General features: G+C 39.4%; 1 protein-coding gene across 1 annotated transcript in view; it reads right to left on the bottom strand.

The window, feature by feature from the left end:
* The window catches only part of COL4A5 (collagen type IV alpha 5 chain), a 63,799-nt gene that overhangs the window by 3,374 nt on the left and 45,135 nt on the right, over window positions 1–15,290 (bottom strand). The window contains exons 38-50 of the mRNA XM_085319715.1: window positions 14,728–14,808; window positions 14,062–14,160; window positions 13,421–13,471; window positions 12,400–12,585; window positions 5,864–5,997; window positions 5,379–5,451; window positions 5,159–5,230; window positions 4,608–4,736; window positions 4,248–4,346; window positions 2,747–2,959; window positions 2,228–2,405; window positions 1,562–1,676; window positions 1,054–1,226 (exon numbers count right to left, since the gene is read on the bottom strand). Of these exons, the coding sequence (XP_085175841.1) occupies window positions 1,054–1,226; window positions 1,562–1,676; window positions 2,228–2,405; window positions 2,747–2,959; window positions 4,248–4,346; window positions 4,608–4,736; window positions 5,159–5,230; window positions 5,379–5,451; window positions 5,864–5,997; window positions 12,400–12,585; window positions 13,421–13,471; window positions 14,062–14,160; window positions 14,728–14,808 (1,603 nt within the window). The remainder of the gene's footprint in view (window positions 1–1,053; window positions 1,227–1,561; window positions 1,677–2,227; window positions 2,406–2,746; window positions 2,960–4,247; window positions 4,347–4,607; window positions 4,737–5,158; window positions 5,231–5,378; window positions 5,452–5,863; window positions 5,998–12,399; window positions 12,586–13,420; window positions 13,472–14,061; window positions 14,161–14,727; window positions 14,809–15,290) is intronic.

Here is a 15,290-nt window from a genome sequence, read left to right on the forward strand (position 1 = left end):
AAAATAAATAGAAAGTTGTTTGTGGCAGATAGAAAATGATAGAGGCAGAGAAAATTAAAAGGTCCAGGGGTGTTTATTAATAGGCATTTCTGACCAGAGAATTACCACTGATCAACTACCCTGGAAACTAATAGGGTGATGACTACTTAGTGCATAATTAAATATCACTGTGTAGGTGGTATCATGCAAAACTAAATCAGCAGCCACTATTGCTCCACACCACATACTATGAACACTGCCAGCCCTCTGCCACATTACTACATTTCTCAATGAGGTGGCAGTGGGAATATTAGTTTTATCAGTATGCAAACAGGGCAGTAAAACTCTAGCCTATAAGGGGAATTATTTTTTTTCCCCGAGAAAAAGAATGAATTGTTACTATCAACTTGAAATGGAAAAATTCTGGGGCGCTGTCAGGCTCTGCAGCTAAAAGGGCAATTGCTGTGAAGCTGAAGACAAAATTCCTGTTGATTTTCCTGGGGCCAGAATATCATCCTGATTCTTTCAGGCTGAAAAAGAAAGTGCTTCTTTCAAAGAAGAAAAAATGCTTGTCAGAGAGGGCACGGAACCCTCCTTCACTTCAGGCTTCTAGAAACAGGTTATACGAACAGCTGCCTTAAAAGGTCTAAAGTATAATTGATCTTGCCCTAGGACTGAGAATAGACTTAAATGGATTTACCTGCTTTTCCCCCTATACCTCTCCCCTATATTTCTGTGAGCTATCTTTTGAAATATTTGAGTCTACTTAAAGGCCAAGAAGAAAAAAATGTACAGAACTGTCACTACAGTAGGACTACTTTCAGAAAAGGTATTATTAGATGTAAGAACTGTTTCAAAAAGAATCTGAGTTCCTGCAAAACAGAATGTGCCCTAGCAAGTTTTTACATAATATTAAAGGCTTACCAAGCAAACACTTGAAAAACTGGTTGGGAGAGGAAAAAAARCTCTTTCCCTATTCCCCTGTAAACAAATCTCTTTTGATTTTAGGAATAAATTCAGTTTCCAAAGGTTTCAGCCTGGAATGGGCAACATGCAAGAAACAGGTTTTCTTACCTGAACATTTCTGACACCTCTATAGTTGCCAGCCAGAAACTATAGGAGTTGGCGTAGTAATTACAYGTGCCACGACCATGGCACTCAATAAATGGAGCCGAGCGGAATTCTTCTAAACAGGATCCGGGTGATGCCAAGGCCTGTCCAGAGCCCTCTGCTCCAGCACTAGTATGCTGAGGGATGGGGGGAGGGAATAAATAGACAAATGAGAAATATTCATTGGGAGCTAAAAAATTAATAGCACAGCATTCAGCTGTTAAAAGAACTACTGTTCATTCTTGGTTCAGGTAAGGCAAAGTCAAATACTTCATTAACAATCATTAGAAAGGCAGCATTTACTGAGAATTATCAGTTACGACAGGCTCTGTATACTGGAAAATAAGCCTGAATATTGGCTACTATGGTTAGTAACCGAAGGTGAATGCTTTGTAATAACAACCATGGACCTTAACAGAAAATGCTAAAGTGGCTGGTAATAGATATTTCTGGAATGAGAGGCAGTTCTTACCATCATGAACGAGTAACCRATCCAAAGGGAGTCCCAGCCTGGTGGACACGAAGGAATCTGAATGGTCTGACTGTGGACAGCTATCACCATAGCAGGAGCCTCACACACAACGCATCTGGACACAGCGGAAGTATCAGAGAAATCAGGCATTAAAATAATGGGAGTATATGTTGTAAGAATTATTTCACRGAAGGGAGAATTGGCCTGTGAAAGGTTGTCCTATTAATCCAGATTTCTGCTTCTCAGTTATTTAGTAATTGCAGTGAGACAGTAGTTCTGGGTACAAAATCTGCCTGTATGTCCACTAATAACCATTGGGTAAAATACAGAAGCAGTTTCTGGAGCGAAAGCTGGAAGCCTCAGGTCCACATCTTACTCTCAGAGCTACTGGCTCTTGCTTATTCTCTCCTGCCTGCAGGGATCTYGTGCTCCTGACTTGTCACACGGCTTCCTCAGGGGCAAGAAGTACTCTTGCACCCTTTCAGCCCCTAATGGTCACTACTGCAGATAAGCAGGTCTTTTAAGGCACCTAACACTTTAAAATAGGCAGTTTTCCTAGATTTCCCAGAGAAAACCACAACAGATTAATCTCCTAATAATCCAACCTACAGGTTAGAAATAGGCGCTGATGCTAAACGAGAGACCCGGTAGCCTGCTTTGTCTCACCGGCTAATGAACGGCTGAATGCTCTGCCCAGTCAGAGGCTCCATGCTCATCGGCATTGGTTCTGGCGTTGACAGCCAGTAGGAATAGTCGTTCCTTGAGGCGTAATTACAAACATTGTTGATATTACAGAACATGAAGGGCATGGTGCTGAAACGTCGGAGACAGCTCCCAGCAGTACCTACAGAATAAGATGTGTGGAATGTGACAGCATTGTTTTTGCTTTATTTTTAGCTTTGGGAACATTAATTGGGAACATAATATGCTTCCTATCTACCTGTGAGTGCGCAATATGCGCGATCAAATTGTCACATGCAGGAAAAATGTAATCTCTGAATTTGGTTCACATTCTGTCATCCTTAATTACAGTGTGCACCCCTGGAGGCAGTAGATCTTAGCATGCATGCCCCAACCTCATCTAAGTAATCTCCAGGACTATCATATCTTCAGAGAACCAGAGCATTTACAAAAAGTTGCTATAACCTTTTTCCCTTTAAAAACAGAGCCTAAAAAAAATCTTACCCAAATCTTGGCCATGGGCTCTCTCATTTCCTTGTACATACAGAAGAGAGAATCCATCATATATTCTTAATGTTCCGTGTGGACACAGTGGTGTCTCCCTAGTCTGGCTATGACGAGTTATAAGGAATCCATGAGCGACTGAAGCTGTTCCAGGAGGACCAGGTGGACCTTGTAGGCCATCAGGACCAGGGGGTCCTTGTATTCCTCGTGAACCTGTTCACAGCAGAGAAGCACAACATGCAGTATTTATTAACATTATTTCTTGCTCTTTTAGGACTAAGGTGACTTTGAAAGGAGGGATGGTTTAGTGATTAAGGTGCTTACAAGTTGGGTGACCTCATACTCCTAACACCATCTTCCTCAAATGATTTTCTTTGTAAGCATGGTCAAATCACTGAGGCAGTTACAGCTAGTTATAAAATATATTCCCTGTGTTATACGGGTATTGTGAAGACAAGCATGTTGAGAGCTGTGAGGTGCTAAGATTGCAGTGGACATGACAACCAATGACATAAGTCCAGATCAGTTCGACAGTTCTCACACTCATCTGTGCATGCGGCTTAGTAAGCTAAAGCTGAAACATCTTGCTCAAAATCACAAAATAAGTGGCAGAGCCCAAAAGAGAATGAAGTCTCACTCTACATGAAGTCCAACAGAATCAGTAGAAAAGATGCAGTCAGTTTTGGAGTACGTTACGAAAAAATGGAAAGAAATCAGAATAACCTTGACTGAGAGCAAAAAAAAACCCAACCAACCAACCAACAAGGAATCATGTGACTCAGAGAAGGCATTTGCTCTTGAACAGCAGAAGTAATCAGGAAATATAACGACAAAATATTTAGACTATTTTCTTCCAGAATCATTATTGTTTACTTCCCCCCCACACACTTAAAATAATGCTGGCAGATTTCATAGAGCTACTCAGGGAAAAAAAGGAAATAAATGTGGATTTCTCTGCTGTTTTAACTGTTTGAATTATGATATTTTTTCACGAGTTGCAATATATAGCTACTTAACGTTTATCATCTTTTTAGAAAATTGTCCCAGCGGCTAGTTCTGAAGTCGTAATTCAGTAATTCTAAGCAATGGCTGCATGGTAGCCTTATCTCTGCATACCCTGAAATTCTTTCCTTTATGAAGGTCTGTTTTTCCCTCGTTCCTGATTTCCATGCAAACTGAAAATTATTTTGCTAATTCTTTCCCTTCTGTTTCTTAACACCTTCATTATTTCCTGCGTTATCACCTGTGCGGCAAAGGGCATGCCATTAAGCTCAAGATAAGCTGCACAATATTATTCAGCACTAACTGGTAATGTGTTGGTCTTGAGAATACTCCAAATCAAAGCATCTTCAGCAACCTGTAACATTTTTACACTAGGAAAATAGTAAAATTATGATTCTGTTATTATTTTCATGAGGCAAATCTCACTTTCTGGTATTAGCCTGCACTCAAAAGGGACCATCTCTTTTTCCAGTGGTTCCTGATAGAATAAACACTGCACCTGGTTGGCCTGGAAGACCTCTCTCGCCTTTACGTCCTGCTGGACCATCAAACCCAGGAAGCCCGTCTCGCCCTGGATCACCAGGAAGACCAATTGGACCTAGAATAAAGAAAKGCATAAGTGAAATGGAAACTCTTGAAATCTCACTACAGAAACTGTTAAACTCATCTGTTGTTTCCTTATGATATGTTAGATAAGAAAAGACCATTAAACCAGATGTAGACAATATAACCCTATGTTTTTCTGTTAGGTCTTGCTGAGTCCAAGAACTTGTCTCTGTACCCTAGGCTAAGAGCCATGTATTGCAATTCACAGTCAGTTATACTCGGACATTTTCTCTGCAGCCACCTAGAATCATACCTGGCAATCCCTGTGGCCCTGGCAATCCAGGTGGCCCTTTTGAGCCAGGTTGTCCTGGAGGACCTGGTGGACCAGGGTCTCCTTTGACAACAATGCTTCTTCCAATGGCACCTGGTAAACCTGGTGGACCTGGGAGAAAGTAACTTTGTATCAGATAAAGTGAAACAGAAGACAACAAAGTCAACTGGAGTAGCCCATTATTTCTGCTATTCTTTATTGCTAATTCAGCAGTCAAAAGCTATCAATACAAAGCATAAGTGTAATTATATCTAAAAGGCAATAAAAGTGCTATTGGTGATCCCCAAAAGACAAGATATATTGGGTGTTGCAGGGCTTAACCCATATGGACCAAATACAGAATATAAAATACAGTAGCATTAGTTGTAGAGCTAAAAATTACTAGTTTGGAATTGTGTAGTCACTGGTGCTTGCATAACTACTGGAAGGGACCAATGTTCATTGCTGGTTGAAACCAACTCAGTCCTACMTCTGTGGACCAAATTTTATTGGTGAGGAGCAGAATTAATGATAACGCTACCCATGACCCCTACCTGGTGGGCCTGGCAGTCCTTGACTGCCCGCAAGGCCAGCRGGTCCTGCAGGTCCAGGGGGACCCTTCATACCTGAAACATCAAATTTACGCAGTCACACAGTGAAAGAACATGCTGTGTTACAAAACCTGCTATGGGAGTGGCCAAAATCAGGCTTCTTTCCTCCCTGAGAGGCTGTTGCTGTWTCTGGAGGTGTTCATCTAAAATGCAAGTTCAATACCTGGGAATCCTGGCACGCCTGGAACCCCTGGGTCACCCTTCATTCCATTCAGACCGGGACGACCAGGATCCCCCTGAAAAGAGCTTCGTGTTACTCACTCATCTCCCCAGTGGTTTCAGAAACACAGAGGAAAAGGTGGCTGGTGGACAAAGAAACATGCTTTGGGTCTCTGAACTAGGCAGAGCGCTTTGGAAGCCCAAGGTAGTGCATTCTGCTCACTGTGTGCCAGGTGCTATCAGAGAACACTGGATCATGGCCCATGCATTGACAGCTCCAGCTCCCACAGGAGAAATGAGGAAAGCCTACTGAGATACTGGGCAATAATTGAGGAAAAGCCCCTCCATGCTACAAAAGACTAGATGTTAGATATCATATTCTGKTTTTTTTTTCTTTTACTATCATAACATGCATATTCCACCCAAATACATTCCATTTTTATTGCACTTAAAAATAAACTAGGGGGAAACCCCCATTTCTTGTCCTACCTGGCGTCCAGGTAATCCTTGATCTCCCTTTTGACCAGTCAGGCCAGGCGGGCCAGGTTGACCTGGGTTCCCTTTTTCTCCTTTAAGTCCTCCACTGCCTGGTGGCCCCCGGGGACCTTCTGGGCCTGGTGGACCTTAACATTGTGGAACATACAGGCATGTATCAGTACATATCAACTGTATTCCCAGGCTTGTGCCTTCAATGTATAAAAAAGGCAACCTAAAGATTTTGGCTTAACTTCCCAGCTCTATTTCAATGCTGAATTCAAACAGGACAAACTAAAGAAAAAACAAAGAGATGGCTTATTTGCACTACCCAAATCGAGAACCAAGGCTCCTTATCTAGCCGAAGAACAGAAACAGGTCTTCCCACAGGGCAATGCAGCTCACCCAAGTTAAATGCCAACCACTGACCAGACAAGTGCCTTCAGTAGGAGCCAAGATACCCTAAGTTAGATAGTACAAATATCCCCTCTGATGACCTACATTACATTCAGCATCTTTAGTGCTATTTTAACAGATTGAATTCCTTTTGAAAGCCAGTCTCAACAATGTAAAATACTGCTGCTTTTTTGCTGGGAGAATTTGATACATCCACTGAGGATCTCAGTATGTATCATCTACTGACTGCTGAGCAGGAGGAAGGCCCTCATTCTGCCTTGCCTGAATATTGATCTGAGTTGCAGAAACTTCCTTATGCTGAAAGACTCTCCCTCTAGAAGGATTTGTTTATCTGTAGTAGAATTGCATCATGTAAACAACAGATAGTTGGGCTAGTCTTTAAATATTTTCCCTTTTTCCCTTTGCAACAGCCCAATTAATCTGAAAGAGAAGAGTTGACTTAGATAAAACCTTAGGTATTTGCAGCACTGAAAAATGAGACACCAAACTTCATGCCACCATCTAAATAGAAGGTAACTTATATTAATTTGTGGCAAAACAAACTGTAAACAAGTGCACTGTCAGCAGCTAATAACATTTCACAAAATCATATTTCACAAAATATAATTGGGTTAACAAGGATCTCTTTGCAGGATAGTGCTATAATGTTCTCCTCTGATAAATGTTACTAGATTTGTTGTACTACAATGTGGATTTGTTGTACTACAAAAAATGGATTTTTGTTCTTCTGAAACCTTTAATAATTTAAAGCCTCCTTTAAAAACCTCATAGTCTATAGTCAGTAGATAAATTTGATGAGCAATATTTCTGCATGCAAATCTCAGTATAGAATTCCTGCCAAAAAATTTCTTTTTTAAATCAACAGCGTTTTGGATATTTCAAAAATATTTCAAAAATATCCTGCAGCATCAGCTACAGAAAATACAAAATATCCCACCGTGCAAGGTCCAACATTTTTTAAACAGGTCCAGTACAGTACACATGCAAAATAATTACAGGTTACCATCTCAGGTATCCTAATCAAAGAGGTACAATCTGCAGGGTAACCACAGTCCTTAAAAAGATAATCTCAGAATTACAGGAAAACATCCATTTCTCTTACATCAAATGCAATGCAGTAAAATAAATTGACCGAGTTAAGAGTCTAACCTGGAGGACCTGGAAGGATCAGAGTTCACCAAAGCCCAATGATCGATGTTAGAAGGGTCAGACATCACACAGTACAAAACAAGATTACTAGTTAGAAATAGTATGGATGATAGCATATAAACTACACAAAAACCCATTTCACCAGCATATTTTGTATTTACAATATAATCCACATGCATGCATAAACCATACATGAGTACACAACAATACATATTTTCAGATACAAGTTATTCTGGTGACTAGGCTCTGCTAAAACTAATTTGACACTGTTCATTTAATGGCAAACTTAAAGCTTTACTGAAGAATGTGTTATTGCTTTAACATTACAGCTGAGGTCTGCTACCAGTTAGTCCTACTCACAATAGGGTTTGGACAATGAAACCATTTCACAGACAACATTTATCACTCAGATGTGTGGCAGATATGTGGGTAAATTGTGAATGACAAATTATTCTTCAGCAAAAGCCTACTTTGGGTAGGGGAGAAATGTGGTTAACACATCGACATATCACCACTAATCAGGTATGAATGACAACTATCAGTGAATTAAATTATAAGGCTAAAAAGGAGGCCTACACCCTCCCCAAAAGAGTAAGCAGAATAAATATGGGTTAAAAGGGTTGTGAATGCTATAAACAAAAATACARCAGAACTTACAAATTTAGAATTTGTTGTCTTTGCTATTAACATTTTTTTTTTTTGATGAAAATGCCAGAAGATGCTAATTTACTTCCTTAAGGTTATTATGGAGAATGGCATGTGATAACACCCTTAGAAAATGCATTTAAATATCCTCTTTCAAAATGTAAGCCAATTGTCCCCTACCATGCTCCTGAATTAATCTGTATTTCAGCTCCTGTGCCACTTGTATCTTTTATGTCAGTGAAATGATTTAAATATGTCATGCAATTTGCAGCTTTAACACTACAATAAACACACATCAGGTTTTACCTCAATGCACTGTTTCTTAAATATTTGGTAAATCATTTTAAATACTAGCTGTAATACAGCTGTTAAAAATAATGACATAGACATTTCATTGTTGCTGTTAAGTATTTATAAACCATATTTCACCATTATCTAAGTTTTGCTATGATTTATAAATCTGCCCTGTATTTGTTGATTTTGGAATTCTGGCTGGGGACAATCCCAGGGCTGAAGAAAACCATGAGGCAATTAGTAAGTTCCTCTCAGCACACCCACGCTGCTGGTCCTCTTTGGAAGTATGGTTACTGCTTGTGCAGTCACTATTTAAGTAAAATGTAAAACCACCTTCGCGTTTTTTCATGATGTCCTAAAACTATATGTATGTTAAGGTAATCAAACGTCACAGGCTCCCATATTTACTATCTCACAGCACTTTGTACTGCATACCAAAACTTATGTCATCATAGCAAAACTTAAAGATTTCATTATTATTAAGTAGATACACAGAGTCATTTTCAATCTAGACTCAGGCGTCAAAATTTTCCCAAGGGCTGGCTTGTGCTACGTGCGGATACACTAAGATTAAGATAAGCTTGTGAAAATGACCCTGTTCTTACCAATCCTGTTTCTCCTCCCCAGGCTTAAGAAGGAGACAGCTGTATGCTTCATTTTGATTAAGTAGTACATGAAAAAGAAAGAGCTTTCCTCAGTTCCTCTAAACATGTGTTGTTGAAGCAAAAAAACAGAAATAAGGATTTCTGTACATTGGAAATGCGCTTAGAGCAATGCTCTAAGCTGGAATGTAAAGCATTACATTCTGTGCAACTTTCCTACAGACACTCTTGCACTGGTATAAAAGATCTTATTTGTTTAATCTATATCACATTAGAGTGTCGCAAATCAACAGCAGCAGGTGTCAGAAAAATGAATACTGTCATTTGCCTGAGCTGCAAAACACCATTCCACAAAGCAATAGCAAAGGTGTCAGAGGACAGCACAATACGCGTATTTGTAAAACAGGAAAAATAGTATTTCAACTGCATTGTGAATAAATACGCTAAAACCAGTAAAAAGTGTGGCAAATGTGGACCCACACRATCTTCTGTCATGTAGAGAGCAGTGCTATGTCCTTCTGCGGTCAGCCCTACAGTGATATGGAGGAAGAGCTGAAAGACAGCTCTAGGCTCTTCTTTTCTACCACAGATTAAAAGACAGGTATGAAAAATGACTCAGCATATCTACATTTAGACACTAAAAAAGTATATACATCCATCCCCATGCAAAGTTATTATTTTGGAGTTAAGGGGCTAACCTGAGGGACCTGGGAGTAGGGGGTCAGAGTTCACCAAGGTCATCATTAGAACAAGGGGAAAAACATCAAAATTGTTAGAAATATCAACAAACTAACATATTCAACTAAACCTTTCTTTTTAGATTTAGCTCAATATTCCTTTAGATATAGTATTCAAAACACCAAACTATTATTACTCCTAGCAATGAAAAATAGACGACTGGAGCAACAACAATGTTGTGTTGCCCTAGGAATTTGCTTCATTTTTTCAGCTATTGAAAAATCCCYCCCAACATCACCAATCTACATCTGTTCTAGATGCAACTCAGCCGAATTCAGACAGCTACACTACGTTTGACCTCATAGTTTTTACTAATCTTAGAACATTCCTCAAAGTCAACAACAAATTGTAAATGCATACAATTTCTGCTTTTATTTATGTCCTTAGAAGGGGGGTAATTTGACAGTCACACAGCTGCTTTTATGACTAGCTGCCTTATGTTGAAACGTTACAAAATCGCGTTCCAACAATCGACTGTGTTATCGTTTGGAACAAAAGACTGGAGTGCTGATTGTACCAGAACTGCAATAATAGTTTGGTTTATCCACATTAGTTCATGCATAACCGAGCAGGACAAATGCTTCGCTTTATACATTGCATGCAGCAAAAATGGAAATAAGAGAGATAGAGAAGAGAGAGAGAGAGAGAGAGAGAGAGAGAGAGAGAACATGGCTGAGCACAATCTCACTGGCCATTTTTTTCACCGAAGCTCATGAATCTGCACAAAATGAGTCCCACCATCCTTCCCCAGTTCATTTGAGTTAGTAACCATCCAATTTATACAGAGAAGTGCAAATAGGATTAGAAGCTTCACAAAACCACCAATGCTGCAGCAGCACATAGAATGACAATTAGTAGTTTTATTATATACCAGTAGCTGCTTAGCTGTTTTACTATTCTTTTTAAAGAGTTTGAAAATTAACTCTGTACAAAAAGCTTTTAAAAATAAAAACCCTTATTCTTATGGAACAACAGTTTGCTTTCTGTGCCAAAATTTTCATCACCGTACCACTCTGCATATAGACACTCCTCCTCTTTGGAAGATCTTGACACCTAGAATGTCTTGGGCCCTTACTTGGTCACACTTTTAAGTTACAAAGCCAAAGTCCTGCATCCCAACTTCTCTTGTGCCTTCACTTATTCTGCTGCTTGCCCCAGCTGCACCTCTAACTGAAGTGAACCAAACAGGGATTACTTGTCCTACACTTCTACCTACGCTTACTCCTCCTTCCACTAACTAAACAGAAAAACAGGAATAAACTGGGCCTGGATGTTAGTTATTAACCCACTAGGTCATTCCACACCAGTCATTATAATGGCAAGGTTAGGATACAACATAATCCAGGTATTTTTACTAGCACTGAAAAGAACCTCGTTATACTTCCCATGATGCTGGCAAACACAATCCCAGTTTTAAGGTGTAATAACTTAATGCCAAATGTTGTTCATAATAACTTATTCATCAAATACACACATTGGGTAGATGAGTTCATAGCCTACTTTGCACAGGAGAAAAGCTCATGCTGCTATTGAGAATAATCAAATATTACTTAGTTCCAGTGCTAGCAAAAATGTTTTGAAAAAATGCCATTCTAAAATATTGCTTTTCAGTGAAATTGTCTTYTCCTCTATCAGAGGCAAGCCTGAGGAAAAACTGAATCTTAAAATCTTTCCAAGTGCTCTCTCTTGGTGTCTAGAGTAGCAGCTATTTTACAAATTCACTAACTCAACACTGACTTTTCCCAAACAAATCTTTTGACAAAAAAAAAAAAAAAAAAAAAAAAACAGAGTTAGAGGGAAATAAATTAAAACTAATACTTCTCCATTTATAAGCAAACAAAAACCTGTAACCGACCAATAGCTTGGTTTACTACCAGTAAAACTCATCTCGCCTAACATGCTTAACATTCTCCTTAAAGACGACAGCACTTTCAAAGTACTTCTAGACTCGAGATAGAGCAGTAAGCCTGAGCCTGAAGAGTGAAAGGTTCGTTAAAGTTTGATTTTTGAAGAGCGGCATCTTAATGCAAATAACCATTCTGTGACACAAAATACAAATCAAATTCTAATACGTGCCAGGGAGTTGCTCAGCAATGTTAACTCAGAACAGTATTTTTTCATTCCCAGAATTAGTTGGTGCAGGAACAAAATGCAAACGTGGAATGGAAAGATGAAGACGGCATGATGGGGCACTGAATCCATGGGAGCCACATGACACAATGCAGCAATGATTTATGTTACATGACACGGAGGTGAAGAGGCAGGTATCCAATTTGATCATGCTGTGATGCTAACGTGAATTTGATTTTCATGGCTCTTAAAAAGATGAGATTTGTTACTTTTGCTTTTTGTGCGCGATGACATTTGCTGATCACATGACCATACTGCAAAGGTATCAGATGCTGAAAAGTCGATTTCGTGCTCTCTAGATGATTGCTGTGACAGCATGCGGAGAATCTCCCGTTTATTAACGCATTGAATTTTTGCTGCCAGGTATCAGAAATTAATAGAAACTGAGGTCGTTTTGGTTTTAGATATTGTTGTTTTTTGCAACAAAATCCTCTGGTTGCCCACAAACCTTATAACATATGCCACGAGGCTTAAACTTATCCATCCAAACAAATTGGGAAAGTCTAAAGGCTGATAACCTACCAGCAAAATATGGAAGTATTGGCAGATGTTGATAGGTATGGATCACACTCTTACCTGGTCTTCCTGGAACACCCTGTGGGCCAGGGCTACCTTTAGGACCTTCCAGAGGTGGCCCTGGTAATCCTGGTGGACCTGGTGGACCCTGTAGACCAGGAAATCCCTGGAAACCTGGTTCTCCCTTCAGACCTGGAAGTCCAGGGGGTCCTGGTGGACCAGGTAACCCCAGTTCACCCTTTTGCCCTGTAAAACCAAGAAGATGTATTTATGAATACTGTTATATATGAAAAACACAAATGTCAATTTGCAGACCCATTTCTCTCTCTTGCTTAAGAAAGTGCAAGTCTGACCACAACTCACCTCTTTCGTGCAGTCAGACACTATAAAAYTGGTCTAAGAAATTCAGAAAAGAATTGAGGCTAATAACTTTTAAAGGAAAAAAGGTGATGTGGCTTTTGACATGTGAAAAGACCATCACTACTACTCAGTGATGCTTTAATTCACAGACATCCTCTGAGCTTATGAGCTTGCAAGCAATGATTTGTGAGCTTCATATCACTGTGGAGAAATCTGTCAATATTAAGATGACATCATTATTTTTATTGAAACACTGCTTAAAGTTCAGACATACTGGCAAAACTTTCAAAAAAAGCCCAAGTGATTTATGAGCTTTACTGTCACTGAAAAGCAATATAACTTAGGTTGCAAAGTTGCTTTTCAAAATATAGCAGGCATTTTCAAAGCAGCTTCATTTGTCATCAGTTGTAAAAATGCTTTATCTATTGAGACAAATCAGCAAAGTTCCACACAATGCAGCAGACTCAATTATCCCGTATGGATTTATTTTGTCTGCCCAACTACCAATTTACAAAATTCAGTAGTCAGTAATAAGTCTCTTTAATACACCTAGGTAAACTGAAAAGGGTCTGCTGAGAAAAAAGAAGTTTAGTTAGCTGCTGCTATGCCATTCATTCGTTGCAGAACAGGCAACATGTCCTTTTTTGCTGTGTATATATATACATATATGTATATTTTTTTTTACTTTCACCCTTTTAAAAACAGAATAGAGAAACTTTGCCTGATAATCCTGGGAGTCCTGGAGGTCCTGGGCGCCCAAAACCTGGCAGACCTAAAAAGAAACAGATTCAGCCAATAATGAACATTTAGCTTTCAAGTCTCCACAGATAGGGATATGAGGCCGAGAATAATGAAGATGCTCTCATCTAAAACTCTGACTCCTTGGGACTACCAGGATTCTCACTCACCCATCCACACCACAGCTAAGGGTTTTTGCTGCAAAATGTGTCTATAACTTTAATAAATACTTCCATCCATTCACAAGATGCTCTTTCATGTTCTGAGCTTTGAGAGATTTGCATTTGTGGTTGGGGGTTCTGTCTTTGAGGCAGACTTTACACCATTTATCACTTCTGTAGCTGAGCTGAAGCAATACAGCTAGTGTTGGCTAGTATGGAATAGAGGAACAGGGGCTTGTGTTCAAGTCCAAATTCTTCAGGGAATAAAAATTTAAGAGCTAATGGAATTCTCCTCCTGTTCTTCACTGGCAGCTTGACAGCATTCTTTGTGAACCCCGCAGCAGCTGGGAACTACTGAAGCAATTTCTGCAGGTGCRTAAGTAGTAAAGGAGAAATTGAATAGGAAAGCAGAACATCAAAATGCGGACTGAGGAGGAGAAAACCAAGAGGTGGGATACCTAACCTGGTTCTCCCTTCTGACCAGCTGGTCCAGGGATACCATCTCGACCAGGCTGTCCCTTCTCTCCTGAAGGCCCAGGAGGCCCAGGACGGCCAATATCACCTAAAAGTGGGGCAGAACACATTAGCACAATAATGTATTACCTGCAATCAAAAAAACTCAAAACAAAATAATCCCCAAGACTGAATCTGAAGGAGTAATAATTTAATATCAAATCCACAAGGACGTAATTTTAAAATTAAAACTTTTCACTCTCTCTCCCTTCTTGACAGTTTTTAAAAGGCTTTTGGGCCTACAACCTTTTAAGCAGCTATTGTTTAATAAAAATAATCTAACACTTCTTTTGGATAAATTAGAATTTTCCTCCTACAAAAAGAAGTTTGGCACTGGAGTACTTAATATAAATAAAGCTTGCATACACTGAAACAGTTAACTGTTTGTTACAATAGTTAATGACATGACTGTGAGATCACACACAAGGAGTGAAGAGAAAGTTAAAACTTCTTCCTTTTCTGTTTAGTTCCAGTGAATTAAATGTGTTCAGTGTTGTTTGGGTATCCATACACAGACACATATTTTCATGATGTTAAAAAAGGAAGGAAGGAAGTAACTTCATATTTTGTGTGTTTCACAGAAGTATCTGACCTTTGCTGTACTAGTCATGCTCACCTACTGGCCCAGGAGGTCCGGGCAGACCTGGATTACCTGGAGGCCCCTCGATACCTTTTGGCCCCGGAATTCCTGGTGTTCCTGTAAAGTACAGGCATTTCAATCAAATACAGCACAAAACTGGCTTTTTAGTAGATGCTATAATCTGATTAACAAATGAAAGAATTGTATCAAGATAGTGTATCTATGCACACGTTGCAGGTTTACAGTTGATCATTCAAAGAGACCATGCAAATTATAAAGCAAAGAACATATGGAAAAAAACATTCTAGTGTGACTGTGTCCTTACTGCTACTCTCAAGACTCTGTCTTAATTGTTAAGTGCCAGTGGTGAAAGACTGTCTGGCAATCTGCCAGGAAATTACTATTTTAGAGACAGGTATTTCTGGCTGACAACAAAGTGAGAGCATTATGGACTGTGGCCATTCTGGCCAGTCATTCTCTAATCCTCTTCTCATTTACTGAAAAAGCATCTTAATAAAAATGATTTTGGTTAGAATTTATACCTTATTCTCACCCCTGCAGCATGAACTGAGTGGGAGGGAAAAAGAAAAAAAGAAAAA

This window comes from Rhea americana, unplaced genomic scaffold (assembly GCF_003343005.1).
Source record: "Rhea americana isolate MKP2758 unplaced genomic scaffold, rheAme1 scaffold_6, whole genome shotgun sequence".
Taxonomy (NCBI): Eukaryota; Metazoa; Chordata; class Aves; order Rheiformes; family Rheidae; genus Rhea; species Rhea americana.